This window comes from Paroedura picta, chromosome 3 (assembly GCF_049243985.1).
Source record: "Paroedura picta isolate Pp20150507F chromosome 3, Ppicta_v3.0, whole genome shotgun sequence".
Taxonomy (NCBI): Eukaryota; Metazoa; Chordata; class Lepidosauria; order Squamata; family Gekkonidae; genus Paroedura; species Paroedura picta.
The window spans coordinates 49,852,716-49,866,761 of NC_135371.1; the positions used below are offsets into that span (position 1 = coordinate 49,852,716).

The window sequence follows — 14,046 nt, forward strand, 5'->3', positions numbered from 1 at the left end:
TTAATATATTTATGACTGTTGGACAAAAACAATATTCTAGTACATGTAGTGTGAAAGTTAAAAGCAGCATAAAATAGCAGAGTAAATGCCAGGTTAGTCTTCTATTTTAAGACAATGAACCCAAATCAGAGATGGCGCATAATTTTGTAATTTATTCATTTTATTTATATTTCCATATGTATGCTGCCCTTTCCCAGGGGACTCATGTTGGCTCACAACAATCATAAATAACATATAAAATCATATTAAATTCATAAAACCTACAATTTTTAGCATTAATGTTATTAATTCAAACAATTAAATTTCAGATAGGCTGCCTCTTTCTCTTTAGAAAGAGGAGGCACATAGGTGTGTCCTTTGACCATCAGTGACCTTCTTGCTCAGTATGTTGAACATTTTAAATAGGGTGGCTACTCTTTTCAAAAATATTTTGATCTTGCTCTTCTTCAGAATTCTTGGTTGGCAGCTGAAATCATCCTGCTGGGCTATCTATCACTGTCAGTGAAAGCTAACAACATAAACAATGAGGGAAGGTTAAAGTGAGGGGGGGGGGTGTTCAAGAAGGTGTCATCACCAGCATGAAATCTATGACTGTAGATTGGAGTGTTGCTCAAGCTAGTTCGATCTTTGTCAACATTGGCAGTTGTTGATAATATATATATATATATACCTTCTCAGCACAACCTGAAGGATAGTATTTTAAAAACCCTCAGCCTGCCTGAACTCCCACAATTCCGCAGGGCCTGCAAAAGGGAGCTCCTCCACCAGGCATTTGCTTGAGGCTGACCAACTCAGAACATCTGCTGGTCCCCCCCCCCAAACACCCTGACATGACTGAACAATTTGATCTCCCCAGTATCATTGTTATTCATGTTGTATTGTAATTGTTACTGTTAGATTGTGATGTTTTATTGAGAATTATATAATGTTATAGATATAGATTGTTATAATGTTCCATGTAAATTTATGAAGTGTTCCATGTAAACCACCCAGAGTCGCAAAGAATGGGCCGTATAAAAATCCAAGTAAGTAAGTAAGTAAGTAAGTAAATAAATAAATAGTGAGCTTTTTGGGGAGAAGCTATTTTCACTGTGGCATCAAGCTGAATGGTTGTGTCCTAATGTTCAGCCAGCCATCATGCTGTCTGAAGCTCTGACCATGAGGCTAGGAGTTCGATCCCAGCAGCTGCTTAAGGTTGACTCCATCCTTCCAAGGTTGGTAAAATGAGTACCCAGCTTGCTGGGGGGAGGGGGAACAGTAATGACTGGGGAAGGGAATGGCAAACCACCCTGTATTGAATCTGCCAAGAAAACGCTGGAGGGCGTCACCCCAAGGGTCAGACATGACTCGGTGCTTGCACAGGGGATACCTTTACTTTTACCTTTACTTTTAATGTTCCAGTAATCCTTGGTGAGGATTTAAATGCATACAATGGTATGAATCCAGACATTTTTCAAGGACTGGAATATTGGACCTTAGATTAATCTTTTCTAGCCCATGATTTTCAAAACATGTGAACTCCAGTGGCCCTTTTTTGATCTGGTGAGCTATCAAATTAGGGCTAATAATCGTAAATTGTAAAGCAGGGGATTTTACCTATTTTTCTACTAGACAGTGACTATTTCCTGGTTTCATCCTCCATCTTTGACCCCATTAGATTTTTTCATCTGGGAAATCCCTACAATGGTGATCATTCATCTCTACCATTGGAGCCAAACCTGGGATTTAAAGTACATTTGACTATGTATAATATAGTACTCTGTCCCAGTGTTAGGGCCAGGAAATGGTCCCCTAAATTGCAGTGAACTTTTATTTGTGCTGAACTAGCTAATGCTGTTGGCTTTAGGGAACAGAATTCTCTCTTGACTGCTACAATGCATCCTAAAATACTTCTTCCAGTTACTGGAATTATTACAACCTTTCTTGACAGTTTCAAATTCAGTGGTAAAAAAGGATTGTGGACCCATCTGGCATGATAGATTCTATAACATTTTGAAAGGGAAACACTGCTATCCAGTTCTTGCAGAAGTGATTTCCATCTCACTCCTCTGTGCTGTTTACAAGCCAAACAACTTTCTAAGTACAGCTGGTTAAAGAAATGGGTCTATCTGAAGTGTCATTGGTTGAAATTTCTTCAGGCCTCCTGTGTGAGGGAGTCACACACATTCTGGTGTTTGGTAAAACACAGAAAAAGATGCTCTCTACTTGTTCAGTTATCCTTAAGGACTGGGAGATTTACTTTAAACTAACTTTAACCATTCCATCTATTTGACAGAAGGCCTTTTCTGAGTTCAAATTCCAGCCATTTGGAAAACTGGGATCCTGTTACCTTCAAAAAAATTTTCACCTTTCTGGGAAAACTAGAAGTTGGGAAATCATCTGGCTCCAAATGAGCTTTTCAAGTTAGACACTGATTGATGGGCTCCAATTTTGGCTTTTGTATTCACCACCACTGATTATTCTGGCAAAATCCCAAATATATGGCATCAAGTTATAATTGCTCCCATTCACAAAAAAAGAGTATTATAATTATTGCCCCATCAGTTAATTTTCATTTTCTGGAAAATTATGCACTGCTCACCTGAAACCTGGACTGCGTGAGTGGATGACAAATTCCTCTGTAATACAACCAGAATTGGTTTCCAGCTGGTTTCCTCTGTATTTCATCATGCCCTTTCTTTCATGGCAGATAAATACATCTTGTATACAACTTTTATTAATCTGCATGCTGCATTTGACTCGATCTTGTATATCTTTGAGTGAAGAACAGTACACTCCTATCTGGGATAGCTGTTGCCTTCCAGTGAGCATGCAGCTTTGAGGAAGGGAGGGAATGACAACACATGGAGAGGTTAGGGAGGTAGGAGACATCTGTCAACTAGCCAGATCAGCCAAATCAACCCTCATGGTAAGGTTACAGGTGTTACAGCCAGATCACCCTCATTTGGTGAAATTCCTAGATTTTGTGGTGAAATCTGAGAACAGCATTTGGGGAGGGAAGAGAGCTGAATATAATGCCAGAGAGTCCACCCTGCAAAGGAGTTATTTTATCCTGGAGGACAGATCTCAGTTGCCTAAAGTTCAGTTGTGATTCTGAGAGATCTCTAGATGCCATCTGAATGTTAGCAACCATAGACTTGGAAGCCACCTTTTGGGTGACTTGGTATGACTTGACTTGCATTTCTCAACTAGGCCTGGCAGCTTGTTACTGGCAACCCTAAGGGGAACTGTAGTAAGGATATCTGTTGCGATTGACCTCCAGTCTGTCAACCTTAGAAGGAGAGAATGAAGTAGCAAAGGGGAGATGTTCAGGAAAGGAACTAGAGGAAGGAAAAATAAAATACCTCCCATAAATCCTTGAGGGTCCTCACTTGTTTCTTAGAATCATACATAATTTAGTCCTCAACTGCAAGTTTTGTTAAGAAGATCTACAGAAAACACCAAGTGTAATTGTAATTATTTACCTGACTGGTACATAACTCGCAAATTACTATTTTAGAGGCTACAGTACAGTATGACTTTGAATAAAGCCAAAATGAGTTCAAAATAGGTTTAAAAAAAAACAATTCATCTGTTCCCTCTTAATAAAACCGTAAGGGGTGATGGGGTAGGCTGTGTCCATGATCAAAACTTCCGGAATGGCCCCTTGGCCCCGGACTGCCCTCACCAGGACAGACCAGAGTTCCAGGGCAATCTGGAGACATGGCTGCTCCTGACCATCGCAAGGAGAGGTGGTCAGTAGGGGTGCCAAGGGGGATGAGAACAGAGGCTTGGACAGGCTGTGCCAGCCCTTTTCGCCCCAAGGCTGTCCTAACTGTCATGTCCAACTGTAACTTTGCCTCAGAACCCTGACAGAGCTGGCAGGAGGCTGCAGAGTGCTCCCCCTCCTCCCCCCCTTCAGGCCTGCTGCGAAGGAGCCTCTGACAGCCCCTGACTGAGGGGAGGGAGGCCTTTCCAAGAGCAACGCAGGGGAACCTCAGGGCATTCCTTTTGAGGGGGAGGAGACTTTCCCCTTCTGCCAAACAGTTGGCTGACAGGGAGGCCACAGAAAAGCCCCTTCTCACTTAAAATACTGCTCTGCCTGGAGGTTAGACACAGCCAAGCCATGTGTCTTTCTTCTTTGCAACTCTCTGCAGATTTGAGGCTTACTGCACAGTGTTATTCTGCAGACGAAACTGGATGCTGTTGCAGAGTTTTTTTCCTCCTGTTTTATTTGCACAACAACCCTGTGCAGTAGGCCTCAAGTCTTTCAATTCAACAACAACCTGCGTGGGAGGCCTTAAATGTTTCTTCTCTACCACAACCCTGTCCAAAGTAGCCCTTTCAGCCTGGGGAGCTGATCTTTATACTCTGCAGGTGAGCTGTAATTCCAGGAGCTCTCCAGGCCCCACCTGGAGGTTGGCTACCCTGGGTTGGATTTATTCCTGGAGGTGGGACTTCAAAATCGTACAATGCCTCAGAGTCCAGCCTTCAAAGGAGCCATTTTTGCCTGCAGTTGGGAGAGAGTGGTGCAGGTGTGTCCCTCCTGGGCTATGGGTTATGGCCAGCCCTTACCAGCAACTGTTTGTATTCTGGGACACAGACAGGCAGACCAGCATCAGTCCTGTGAGTCTGGAAAGTGCAGCAAGATCTAAATAAATACTTACAGCCTGAAACTGTAAATAGTGACCAAGTAAATGGCTGGAGACACATAGGAACTGACTTGACTTTCTGCCTGGCAAATAAAAAAAAACAGTATAAAAAACCTTACTAAGGTCAAGACTGCTGTGCACAGAGTGACTTCCTCTTAGGGTTGTGAGGCTCTCTACACCATCTCCCTCGTGGGGAATCTGCTATGGGGAGAGAAAGGGAAGACGATTGGAAAATGCTTTAAGACACCTGAGGCCTGCTGGGTCACTGCAGCCTATTCCCAGTTCTCTCAGACCTCAAACAGCCCCACGTAACTCACAAGTTGACTATTGTGGGGAGATGAAAGGAAAAGGTATTTGTAAACCGCTTTGAGACTCCTTTGGGTAGTAAACAACAGGGTACAAAAATCCGTTCTTCTTCTAAGGAGCAACCATGAAAGAAGCATGTGGGTACATAACATTTTATCAACATTAAAAATATGGAAAAGAAGGAACAGGGTGGACACCTGTGTACTGTGACTACCCCATGTGTATTTCGGGGCATTTCGGTGTCTGTGGCCTAATTCACACAAGAAGGGAAATGACGCAGAACTGGGGGGAATTGGTTGCCATGTAATCTTCCCCTAAGAAGAATCTCCAGTCTGATTTTCCCATTACATATCTGAAGACATGGCTCTGGAAAGCTCATCTGTAACCACTATGCCACAATTCCCAAAGGTCAGTCCTCTCCCATACAAAATGAACATTTCACACCACAGGTTCTTGACACCTGTATCTCCACGCCCATGCCCTCATTTGCCACCACGCCACCACAACCTCCCACACAACACACACATTCAACCCCATGCCCCTACAGACTGGACAACTCCTCCCCTTCCTCTTCCCACTGCAAAGCTCTAGCACCCATTGTATTCTTGGATACAACGGGCTTTGCCCCTAGTTCTATAATAATCTGTGTTGATTTTGATAAGATTTAAACTATATTGAATAGAAAAAATTAAGAAAGAATGCACAAGAGAAAATTTAGCAACATTTTAATGTTATCAATAAATAAGAATGTTAAACTCAATGCAAATTTTAACATATTATAAAATTATTTCAAATTGTAACATCTCTAAATATTACAGTAGACAATGTAGAAAAAATAACTTTACTAGTACCTTAAACATTTTCATTAGAGGAAAGTGCTTTTTGACAGTTATGCCATTCACTATTTGTAGAAATAATGTTGACTACAAAAAAAGCATTCAGAGCAAGTTAGAAATCCTTCTAAAATTACTAGTTCATATTGATAACTAGTATTAGCTGAGGTTAAATATATCTATTATTACTTAACATTATTCTGGTATCGCAGGAAGCTTATTCTATCACTAGGCGGTATGGTGATACCTGGCAAACACAGCATAAACTAACAAGTAAAACACCATGTCAAAGACTAGCACTGTACCTACAAATATCCAAAACCCAAAGAATGGTCCTCTCACACAGTATCTATAATTCATTCTAGAAACCTTGATGGCTCATTGTCTTCTCAGTAAGGCAGTAAAACAGAATCACTTATAGGCACCCAAATCCTGGTGCTAAAATCTTGTAAAGGCTCTGAATAATTTGAAGCTTAAGTGTTGTGGAGGAGATAATCAAGTTTCCTGGAGAAATGCTTTGGCTGAGCCTTTTTAAGCTAAAATGGAATTAAAACCCTAGTAGCGTTAGTGTCCTAGAATTAGGGATATGTTGGAAATTTGAGATACAATTTCTGCCCCTGGAATTCTCCTTTACAGCATCCAATACAACATCCTCTAGGACTTTTTAAGGCTCAGCCAAATCCATTTAACATTCCTTACTGAATATGACTATGCGTCTTGGTTAATAAACTGACTGAATACCTTATATCACAACTCTCTCAAAGTCCAAGTTTGATAAAACTGGTTAAAACAAGACTGGATTCTTCTAACAAATTAATTTGGAGTTTAATGCTAACGATTACATTCGATTTCTTATGATAACAGGCTTTAATTTATTAGAAAGTGCTAAAACAAAACAAATGCAAACCTGAGTTCCTTTATAGTATATTTATTTTTAAGACAAAAGATATAATTTGATGACGTACATTAGCAATGAAATCCCATTTTGCATCACAACTTGAATAATATGTGATACCAACTAAATTCTTTCTTTAAGTACAGTGGATCTTTTTGGAATCTATGTCAGCAAGAACTATCGTTACTTTGGCCCTACTATGGTGAGTCCAAGAATTGGTGGTGGTGGATGGCTGTTAGGGGAAGTAGGATTTAGTTGGTATCCTATTCTCCATCCTATTTCAGTCCTGCCAACATCAATGGTATAACACAGAGTCAAAAGAGTTGGTGTAAATGAAACACTCCCACTGAACTCAGTGGAAGCCACTAAGCACTCCCCATTCTTGCCTGCTTGCACATCCGTAACGAGCATAGGGCCCCAACTCATTATACCATCAGTGGTTGCAGGTGAAGCAGCAGCACAGGGGATCATCTCCCACCTGATTACTTCTACAAGTCTTATTAAAGCAGGAAAAAAAGATCTTTATGCAACTCTTAAAAAACAGTGTTGAAGCTGTAAAATGTAACTGACATTTATTTTACATCAGCTTAATGTTATTGTAAGCTTCAAGACTTCACTGTTCGTATGTAGCGCCCAATGTAGCATTATACAGTAGTGTCACACAGTTACATATTAACATTAATACAATACATATACCCAAAATATATTACAGATGTTCTTTCTTTATGATATTTTAAAACAGTATGTCTGGGTAACTGAGTGCAGTTTAACCCAATTTGGCAAAGGGTGATGATGAAGAATGAAAAGTCAGTAAAAGAAATGGGATTGTTGAAGGGCAATTTTTCCCTCCAAACTTTGGAACCACTCTAGGTCTGCAGAAAAAATCTCAAACCTTTACAAAGGAAAGGTGTTTTTTTAAAAAACAACAAAACTCCAAAGCAGCCATGTGAAGAGTGAGGAAGCTATAGCCTCCTCTTCCCTATGCACACTGAGGGAGGCATACTGGAAGTGTGCAGGTGCATGAGAAGCGGGAACCTATGCTGTGCCTTTCCTTCTCAATCACTCACCATGCAGGAGAAATCACAACTTCTTCACCTACCTGCCCACCTCGTAGCTTCTACTACAGCTGGAGGGGGTGGAGCCTCTGCCACTGACTGCTGAGGCAGCAGAGAGACAGCTGGGCAGGTGAAAAGAAGCTGGAGTCTGCAGCCATCCCACCATCCCCTCTCCACCTTCAGACTGGCCATCGGACAGCTGGGTGGGTGTACAGAGCCACAAGAAGGCATGCAACGAGGAAAGGGCAGAGTGGCAGGAAGAGGGAAGAGAAATAAATGTGTGAACAGTACACCAAAGCGCCACTATTGCCACAGGGATCACTCCCTCTATGAATGTATGGTTCCTTGTTTGTACATATATAAAAGATTTCAAGTATTCTGGAGCTGCTCGGTTTTTCACAGCCAATCTTTTCTACATGTTGCACTTCAAGCATCACAATGGATGAGATTTGCAGATCTATCATAGGCAATCTTTGTGTGAATCACTTCCAGAGCAGGAAGAGCCTGGTAGTGAATGGCTGCAGTACAGTATCAGGAACAGGGAGCTCATGGTTTAATCTTAGTCTTAAAGGATAATTTCAGACTTAAATTCAATGGATAATATTAAACTTAACCAAGCTCACAGAGCTGTTGTAAAGATAAGAGGAAGTGGAGAGAGCTGTGTGTGCCATCTTGAGCTCCTTGAAAAAGGTGAAGAGGATACAAATGTAAAATCTAGACATATTGAATGTATTTTCTAAGTGTGGTATATGAGAAAAGTCCCAACCTGACTAGACCAGACTGGCTCAATATCATCAGATCTCAGAATTCAAGCAGGGCTGACCTTGTTTAGTATTTGGATGGGAGAATGTTGCTAAACAGAAGCAGACAATGGTAAACCATGTCTGAACATCTTTTGATCTGGGGTTGTCATACGTTCGCTGTGACTTGATGGTAAAAACTGAAATAAAAACGGCTCTTAAGACTCCACACACAGTAAGAGACATTTGATAGAAAAGTTGGCACATTATACATTTTTATTCTTGGAGGTCTTGAGGTGGGACAGCTTTTACTTTCAGGATGCACCTTTTCATGGTCACAAGTGGAGTTGTAAAGGTGAAATGTCAGGGGATGCTTCCCAGAATTCCCCAGACTGAGCCTAGAAAAACACCCTTGAACATACACTGCTGGAGGGGTGGCATTTTTATTTAAAAAATAATAATGAAAAAAACTGAATTACAAGAAAATGAACCGTGGGATGAAATGCTTCCAAAACCAAGACCATGTTATTCATCTGGGCTTTCTCTGTAGGATTGCAGCTCCAATGGCTAGGAAAGGAGGGCATTCTACTGGATTCTGCCTAGGCCAACCAACTACAGAATGATGTCCAGAATCCCCAAGAAATTATGTGGGTCCCATAGAACTGTACTATGGATGGATAGACTGCCTCACCACAGAACCTCCAAGAATGAAATTTCATGGTGAATGCCAACTTTTCTTTTTCTGAAGGTTGAGGTTGAATCAATCTTCAAGATGAATGTCATAAACTGAGAGCCCATTTAACACTTGCGGCATGCCATTCTTTCTCCTTTTTGTAGGATGGATTCAGAAACAATGAAGGAAGAACCAATTATTGAGCCTTATAAAAAGCTATATTGATTTTAGGAGTAAATGTTGAGACCCGTTCTAAGAAAAACCCTGTCATATGTAGTGGTCTCAGACTTGAATCCCCACTCTGCCATGAAAACTTGCTAGGTAATTTAGGTCCAGTCAAATACTCTCAAGCTAACCTACCTTACAAGGTTGTTGTTCAACATATTTATAAATGATTTGGATGAGGGATTAGAGGGGAGACTTATTAAATTTGCAGATGATACTAAACTGGGAGGGGTAGCAAATACAACTGAAGACAGCAACAGAATACAGGATGATCTTGATAGGCTCGAGAAGTGGGCTAAACTGAATAAAATGAAGTTCAATAGGGACAAATGTAAAGTTCTGCATTTAGGTAGGAAAAAACAAATACATCAATATAGAATGGGGGAAACTTGTCTTGGCAGTAGCATGTACGAAAAGGATCTAGGAGTCTTAGTAGACCATACATGAGTCAGCAGTGTGACTTGGCAGCTAAAAAGGCAAATGAGATTTTGGGCTGTATCAAATGGAGTATCATGTCCAGATCATGGAAGGTGATGGTACCATTTTATTCTGCTCTGGTTCAGCCTTACTTGGAGTACTGTGTTCAGTTTTGGACACCCAGTTGAAGAGGGATGAAGACAAACTGGAGTGTGTCCAGAGGATGGCAACAAAGATGGTGAGGGGTTTGGAGACCAAAACATATGAAGAAAGGTCGGGGGAGCTTGGTCCATTTAGCCTGGAGAGGAGACGACTTAGAGGGGATTTGATAACCATCTTCAAGTATTTAAAAGGCTGCCATATAGAGGATGGAGCAGAGTTGTTCTCTCTTGCCCCAGTGGGACGGACCAGAACCAATGGGATGAAATTAATTCAAAAGAAATTCCGTCTAAACATCAAGAAGAAGTTCCTGACAGAACAGTTTCTCAATGGAACAGGCTTCCTTGGGAGGTGGTGGGTTCTCCATCTTTGGAAATTTTTAAGCAGAGGCTGGGTAGCCATCTGACAGAGAGGCTGATTTTGTGAAGGCTCAAGGGGGTGGCAGGTTACAGTGGATGAGCGATAAGGTTGTGAGTGTCCTGCATAGCGCATGGGGTTGGACTAGATGACCCATGTGGTCCCTTCCAACTCTATGATTCTATGAGAATAAAATGGAGAATGGTATTATGTTGTAAATAATGTTGAATTCCCATAGGAGAGATATGGAGTAAAAATTATAAATGCATAAATAATTGAAAATATATACTTCTTCATTAACAGACAGGACAGAAAGCTCAAATTGCCTACATGCTGAAATGGCTCCTATCAGGAAAGCCATGACAATTCTCCTAGAGCACAAAGCCAGGACCTCAAAGGGAGTACAGATAAGATTAAAACTGTTGTGAGGATAAAATGGAGAAGATATAAGGTGCTTTGGCTCCCCATTGGGGACAGTAGTACGGTACAAATGAAGAAAATAAAAACTCTATGAATTATGGGAATATTTAAAAGCCTTTTGAAAACCTTTTCCTGGTCCAGAATATTATACATAGCAGATGTTGGTTATTTCAATGTGCTAGTACCGATTCTTTTGTTGACACCATCCTGAAGAAAATCCAGTTTGAATCTTATGGGCATCAATGTACCTACCATTATACTATGCTAAGTATACATCCATTTTATTGGCAGAAACCTTACAGTAGGCAAACAGTGTCTTGGCTACCAGTTTGGAGAAGCTCAAATCCCTAATTTATTGCTGCTCATTTTCTTAGTTGTCAGTTGCAGAATCTGAGGCTGAGAGTCCAGGATTAGATCTTGTTCAGGGATATCCAACCGGAAAGTGAATTTCCATGGAGTTCATACTAGACACCTGAATGTACGTCCATATTAAATAGCAAAGCAGCACTTAATACCTCAAAAATAAATTATACTTTAGTATTCCTTGTGGGATCACCAATTATCACTGGTAAATTGGTATTTAACGGCAAATTAAAAGCTTTCCCCATTAAAGCATGTTAATTTCTATAAGAACTGGGGAAATTTCTTGTCTCTTAGTTTAAATATTAAACAATTAGAGAGCTGTCTCATTATCACAGAATAATCCCATATTCTCTCAGTTCACTGACGTTAGCTGTTATTTCTTGCCTCCCCTAATCATCAATTCTACCTTTGGGTTTTCAACTTCACCATGTACAATCTCTTTGTCAATAAGCCCTAGGTTGTGCAGATTGACAATAGAATCTGCAATTATTCGAGCTGTCCTCTTCTGATAGCCTCCGGATGTCACCATCAAGATAGGAATTCTGTGCTTTCTTGCCGCTCTGAATACAATTTCATCTCTTTCAATAATTCCCTGCATATTTATAATAAAAAGGAGATAATATGAATACTGGATTTCATTGTAATTTATAAAGCTTCAGCTTATAGGTTTCATAATATTCTATGCCTGAGAAAAGAAAAACCTGTCTTATTATTGGTAATTCAAATACGGATTAAACAACTTAAAGTATCTCAAAGTTATGAATTACGCTTATCACAAGGTTTACTACAGCAATGACTAAGGCTGCTATCCACAAATCAGTTATTCTAGAAAAGTCTCATTAAAATCAGTGATGCAGATTCCTGGTTAGGCCAGCACATTTACGCATTTGTTAGACATTGATTTAAGCACCCGTAATAGATATCAAGGACTGAATCCTTCAGTGCTTCATAACTTCTCCCAGTTTTCCCATAAAAATGATAGAAATCTGGTATATCTGTTTATTGTCCTGATTGCAGACACGCAGCAGGTGGATAGAGGTTGTCAAAATATCATTCCAAAGTGCAGATACCAGTCAGACCACACTCACAGCTACACGTTCAAAGGGAAATCCAAAAGTAAAGTCCTGGGGCACAGGTCAGGGTCAGAGACAAGGGAATCAATCAAGAATGCAGGCTGCTGCTTCTATACAGCTTCTCCTTATTTATCTCATGCTCAACACGTGTCATTCACCTCAGCCCTGCTCCGGTAAACACTTGTTGTCATTGCTGTGGATCTGGTGCTGTGCTGCCAATCGAGCACCATGACTTCTTCTTGCATTCCCTCCTTATCTTCTTCATACCTTATCCCTGAAGTTCTGGTGGCAGAGGAAGTAAACTGACCAGCAGATTACTCTCTGTTGCCAACTCATTGTCTGGCTCTTCAGAGCCTGTTTCCCCTTGCAGTGTCTCTGTCACTGAGTCACTGGGGTTATTTTAACATGATTATCACACTTTTAAAACAGTTCTGAAGGCCTACTGAGTGATACTTCAGTTGCCTAAAATATTTATAAATTCAGCATTTGCATTGATTTATCCCAAACATCATTGATGAAAGAAGAAATCTGAATATCAAGTCCTATACCCATGCTAAATTATTGTTCAAGCTTATTTATAACTGTCTGTTCTGTCTGTTTTTTTTCTATGACATTCATGTCAGGATGCAAAAGAAAGATCAAAGAAGCAAGACAAAGGATTCCAAACATCCCTACTGTGAGTCAAGACTGCTTCTAACTTTCTTCTTTCCCATTCCAAGATTTCTAATCTGGTGAGGACTTCTAATCTGGCGAGCCAGGTTCGATTCCACGCTCCCCCACATGCAGCTAATTGGGCGACCTTGGGGTCACCACAGCACTGATAAAGCTGTTCTGACCAAGCAAGAATATCAGGGCTCTCTCAGCCTCACCCACCTCACAGGGTGTCTGTTGTGGGTAGGGAGAGGAAAGGGAAGGCGGTTGTAAGCCACTTCGAGCCTCCTTCTGGTAGAGAAAAGCACCATTATAAATACCAACTCTTCTTCTTCTACATTAATGTGTGGGTGGCTGGGGATTGCTGAGCTGAAGACTGGCAGCACTTCTGCATGCTTCACTTCTGCATGCTTCATTTGGGCTGATCCTGCGTTGAGCAGGGGGTTGGACTAGATGGCCTGTATGGCCCCTTCCAACTCTGACTCTATGATTCTATGATTTCCTAAACCAGAAGTTCACAATCTTTTACCCAACTGCAGTTATTGCTGATATGAGTATTGGGAGGAAATAAACCAACAGTGTTGCAGGTGTCACACAACAAAGCGTGTATGTATATGTTTGCCTGAGTCATTGCTCCCATAATGACAAGGAAGGCAAGAGTAGGCCATTATGAACTCCAAGAAGGGATCTCTGAGTGAAGGAGACAGCCAAGAGAAGTTGACAGAAAATAATGCTTGTTTCAGGGAAAACAAAAGCATGAAGATGCTGGGAGTGAAAACAAGGGGGAATGCACAGCTCAGGAGTTACACAGGATTGTACAAGTGTGTCAGAAGGAAAGTTGTGCTAAAGGCACTGGTTGATGATTAGAGTAGGCTACCGTATCATTCTCGCATTAGTCAAAGGTACGTTATGCTATACAAACCTGTGGGGAAATAGCCAGGCCTCCCAATGGATCACCATCCAAAACATCAGTTCCAGCATTATAAATAATAATGTCTGGTTTCACTTCATTCACTGCACCTTCCACGTGTGTTTTTACTTTTTGAAGGTATTCTGTGTCCTCTGTGCCCCAGTCCAATTCGATTTTACGTTTTATGGCTCCTAAAAGTTATTGTAAAAATGGTACACAATAAAAAAGTTACCCATGGTACTGGTGGTAGAAAAACATGAAAGTAAAAGAAATAATTAGTTATCTATGGCTTTCAAAAATATTGTCGTTAAATATATATTTTATCAAAATAATTAATT

General features: G+C 40.8%; 1 protein-coding gene and 1 long non-coding RNA gene across 5 annotated transcripts in view; both read right to left on the reverse strand.

Annotated features, from left to right (window-relative positions):
- Positions 1-217: 217 nt before the first annotated feature.
- LOC143831106 (uncharacterized) lies at positions 218-3,735 on the reverse strand. Its single transcript, XR_013228718.1, has 3 exons — positions 3,465-3,735; positions 2,582-2,815; positions 218-508 (listed from the first exon to the last, which is right to left on the reverse strand). It is a non-coding gene; the product is annotated as an uncharacterized LOC143831106 (long non-coding RNA).
- A 1,911-nt stretch (positions 3,736-5,646) lies between these two features.
- HDAC11 (histone deacetylase 11) overlaps positions 5,647-14,046 on the reverse strand; it is a 65,706-nt gene continuing 57,306 nt past the window's right edge. For all 4 annotated transcript variants that reach the window (XM_077325600.1, XM_077325601.1, XM_077325603.1 and 1 more), the window contains 2 exons: positions 13,721-13,899; positions 5,647-11,666 (listed from right to left, as the gene is read on the reverse strand). In XM_077325600.1, coding sequence (XP_077181715.1) covers positions 11,448-11,666; positions 13,721-13,899 — 398 coding nt within the window. In that variant the 3' untranslated portion in view covers positions 5,647-11,447. The remainder of the gene's footprint in view (positions 11,667-13,720; positions 13,900-14,046) is intronic.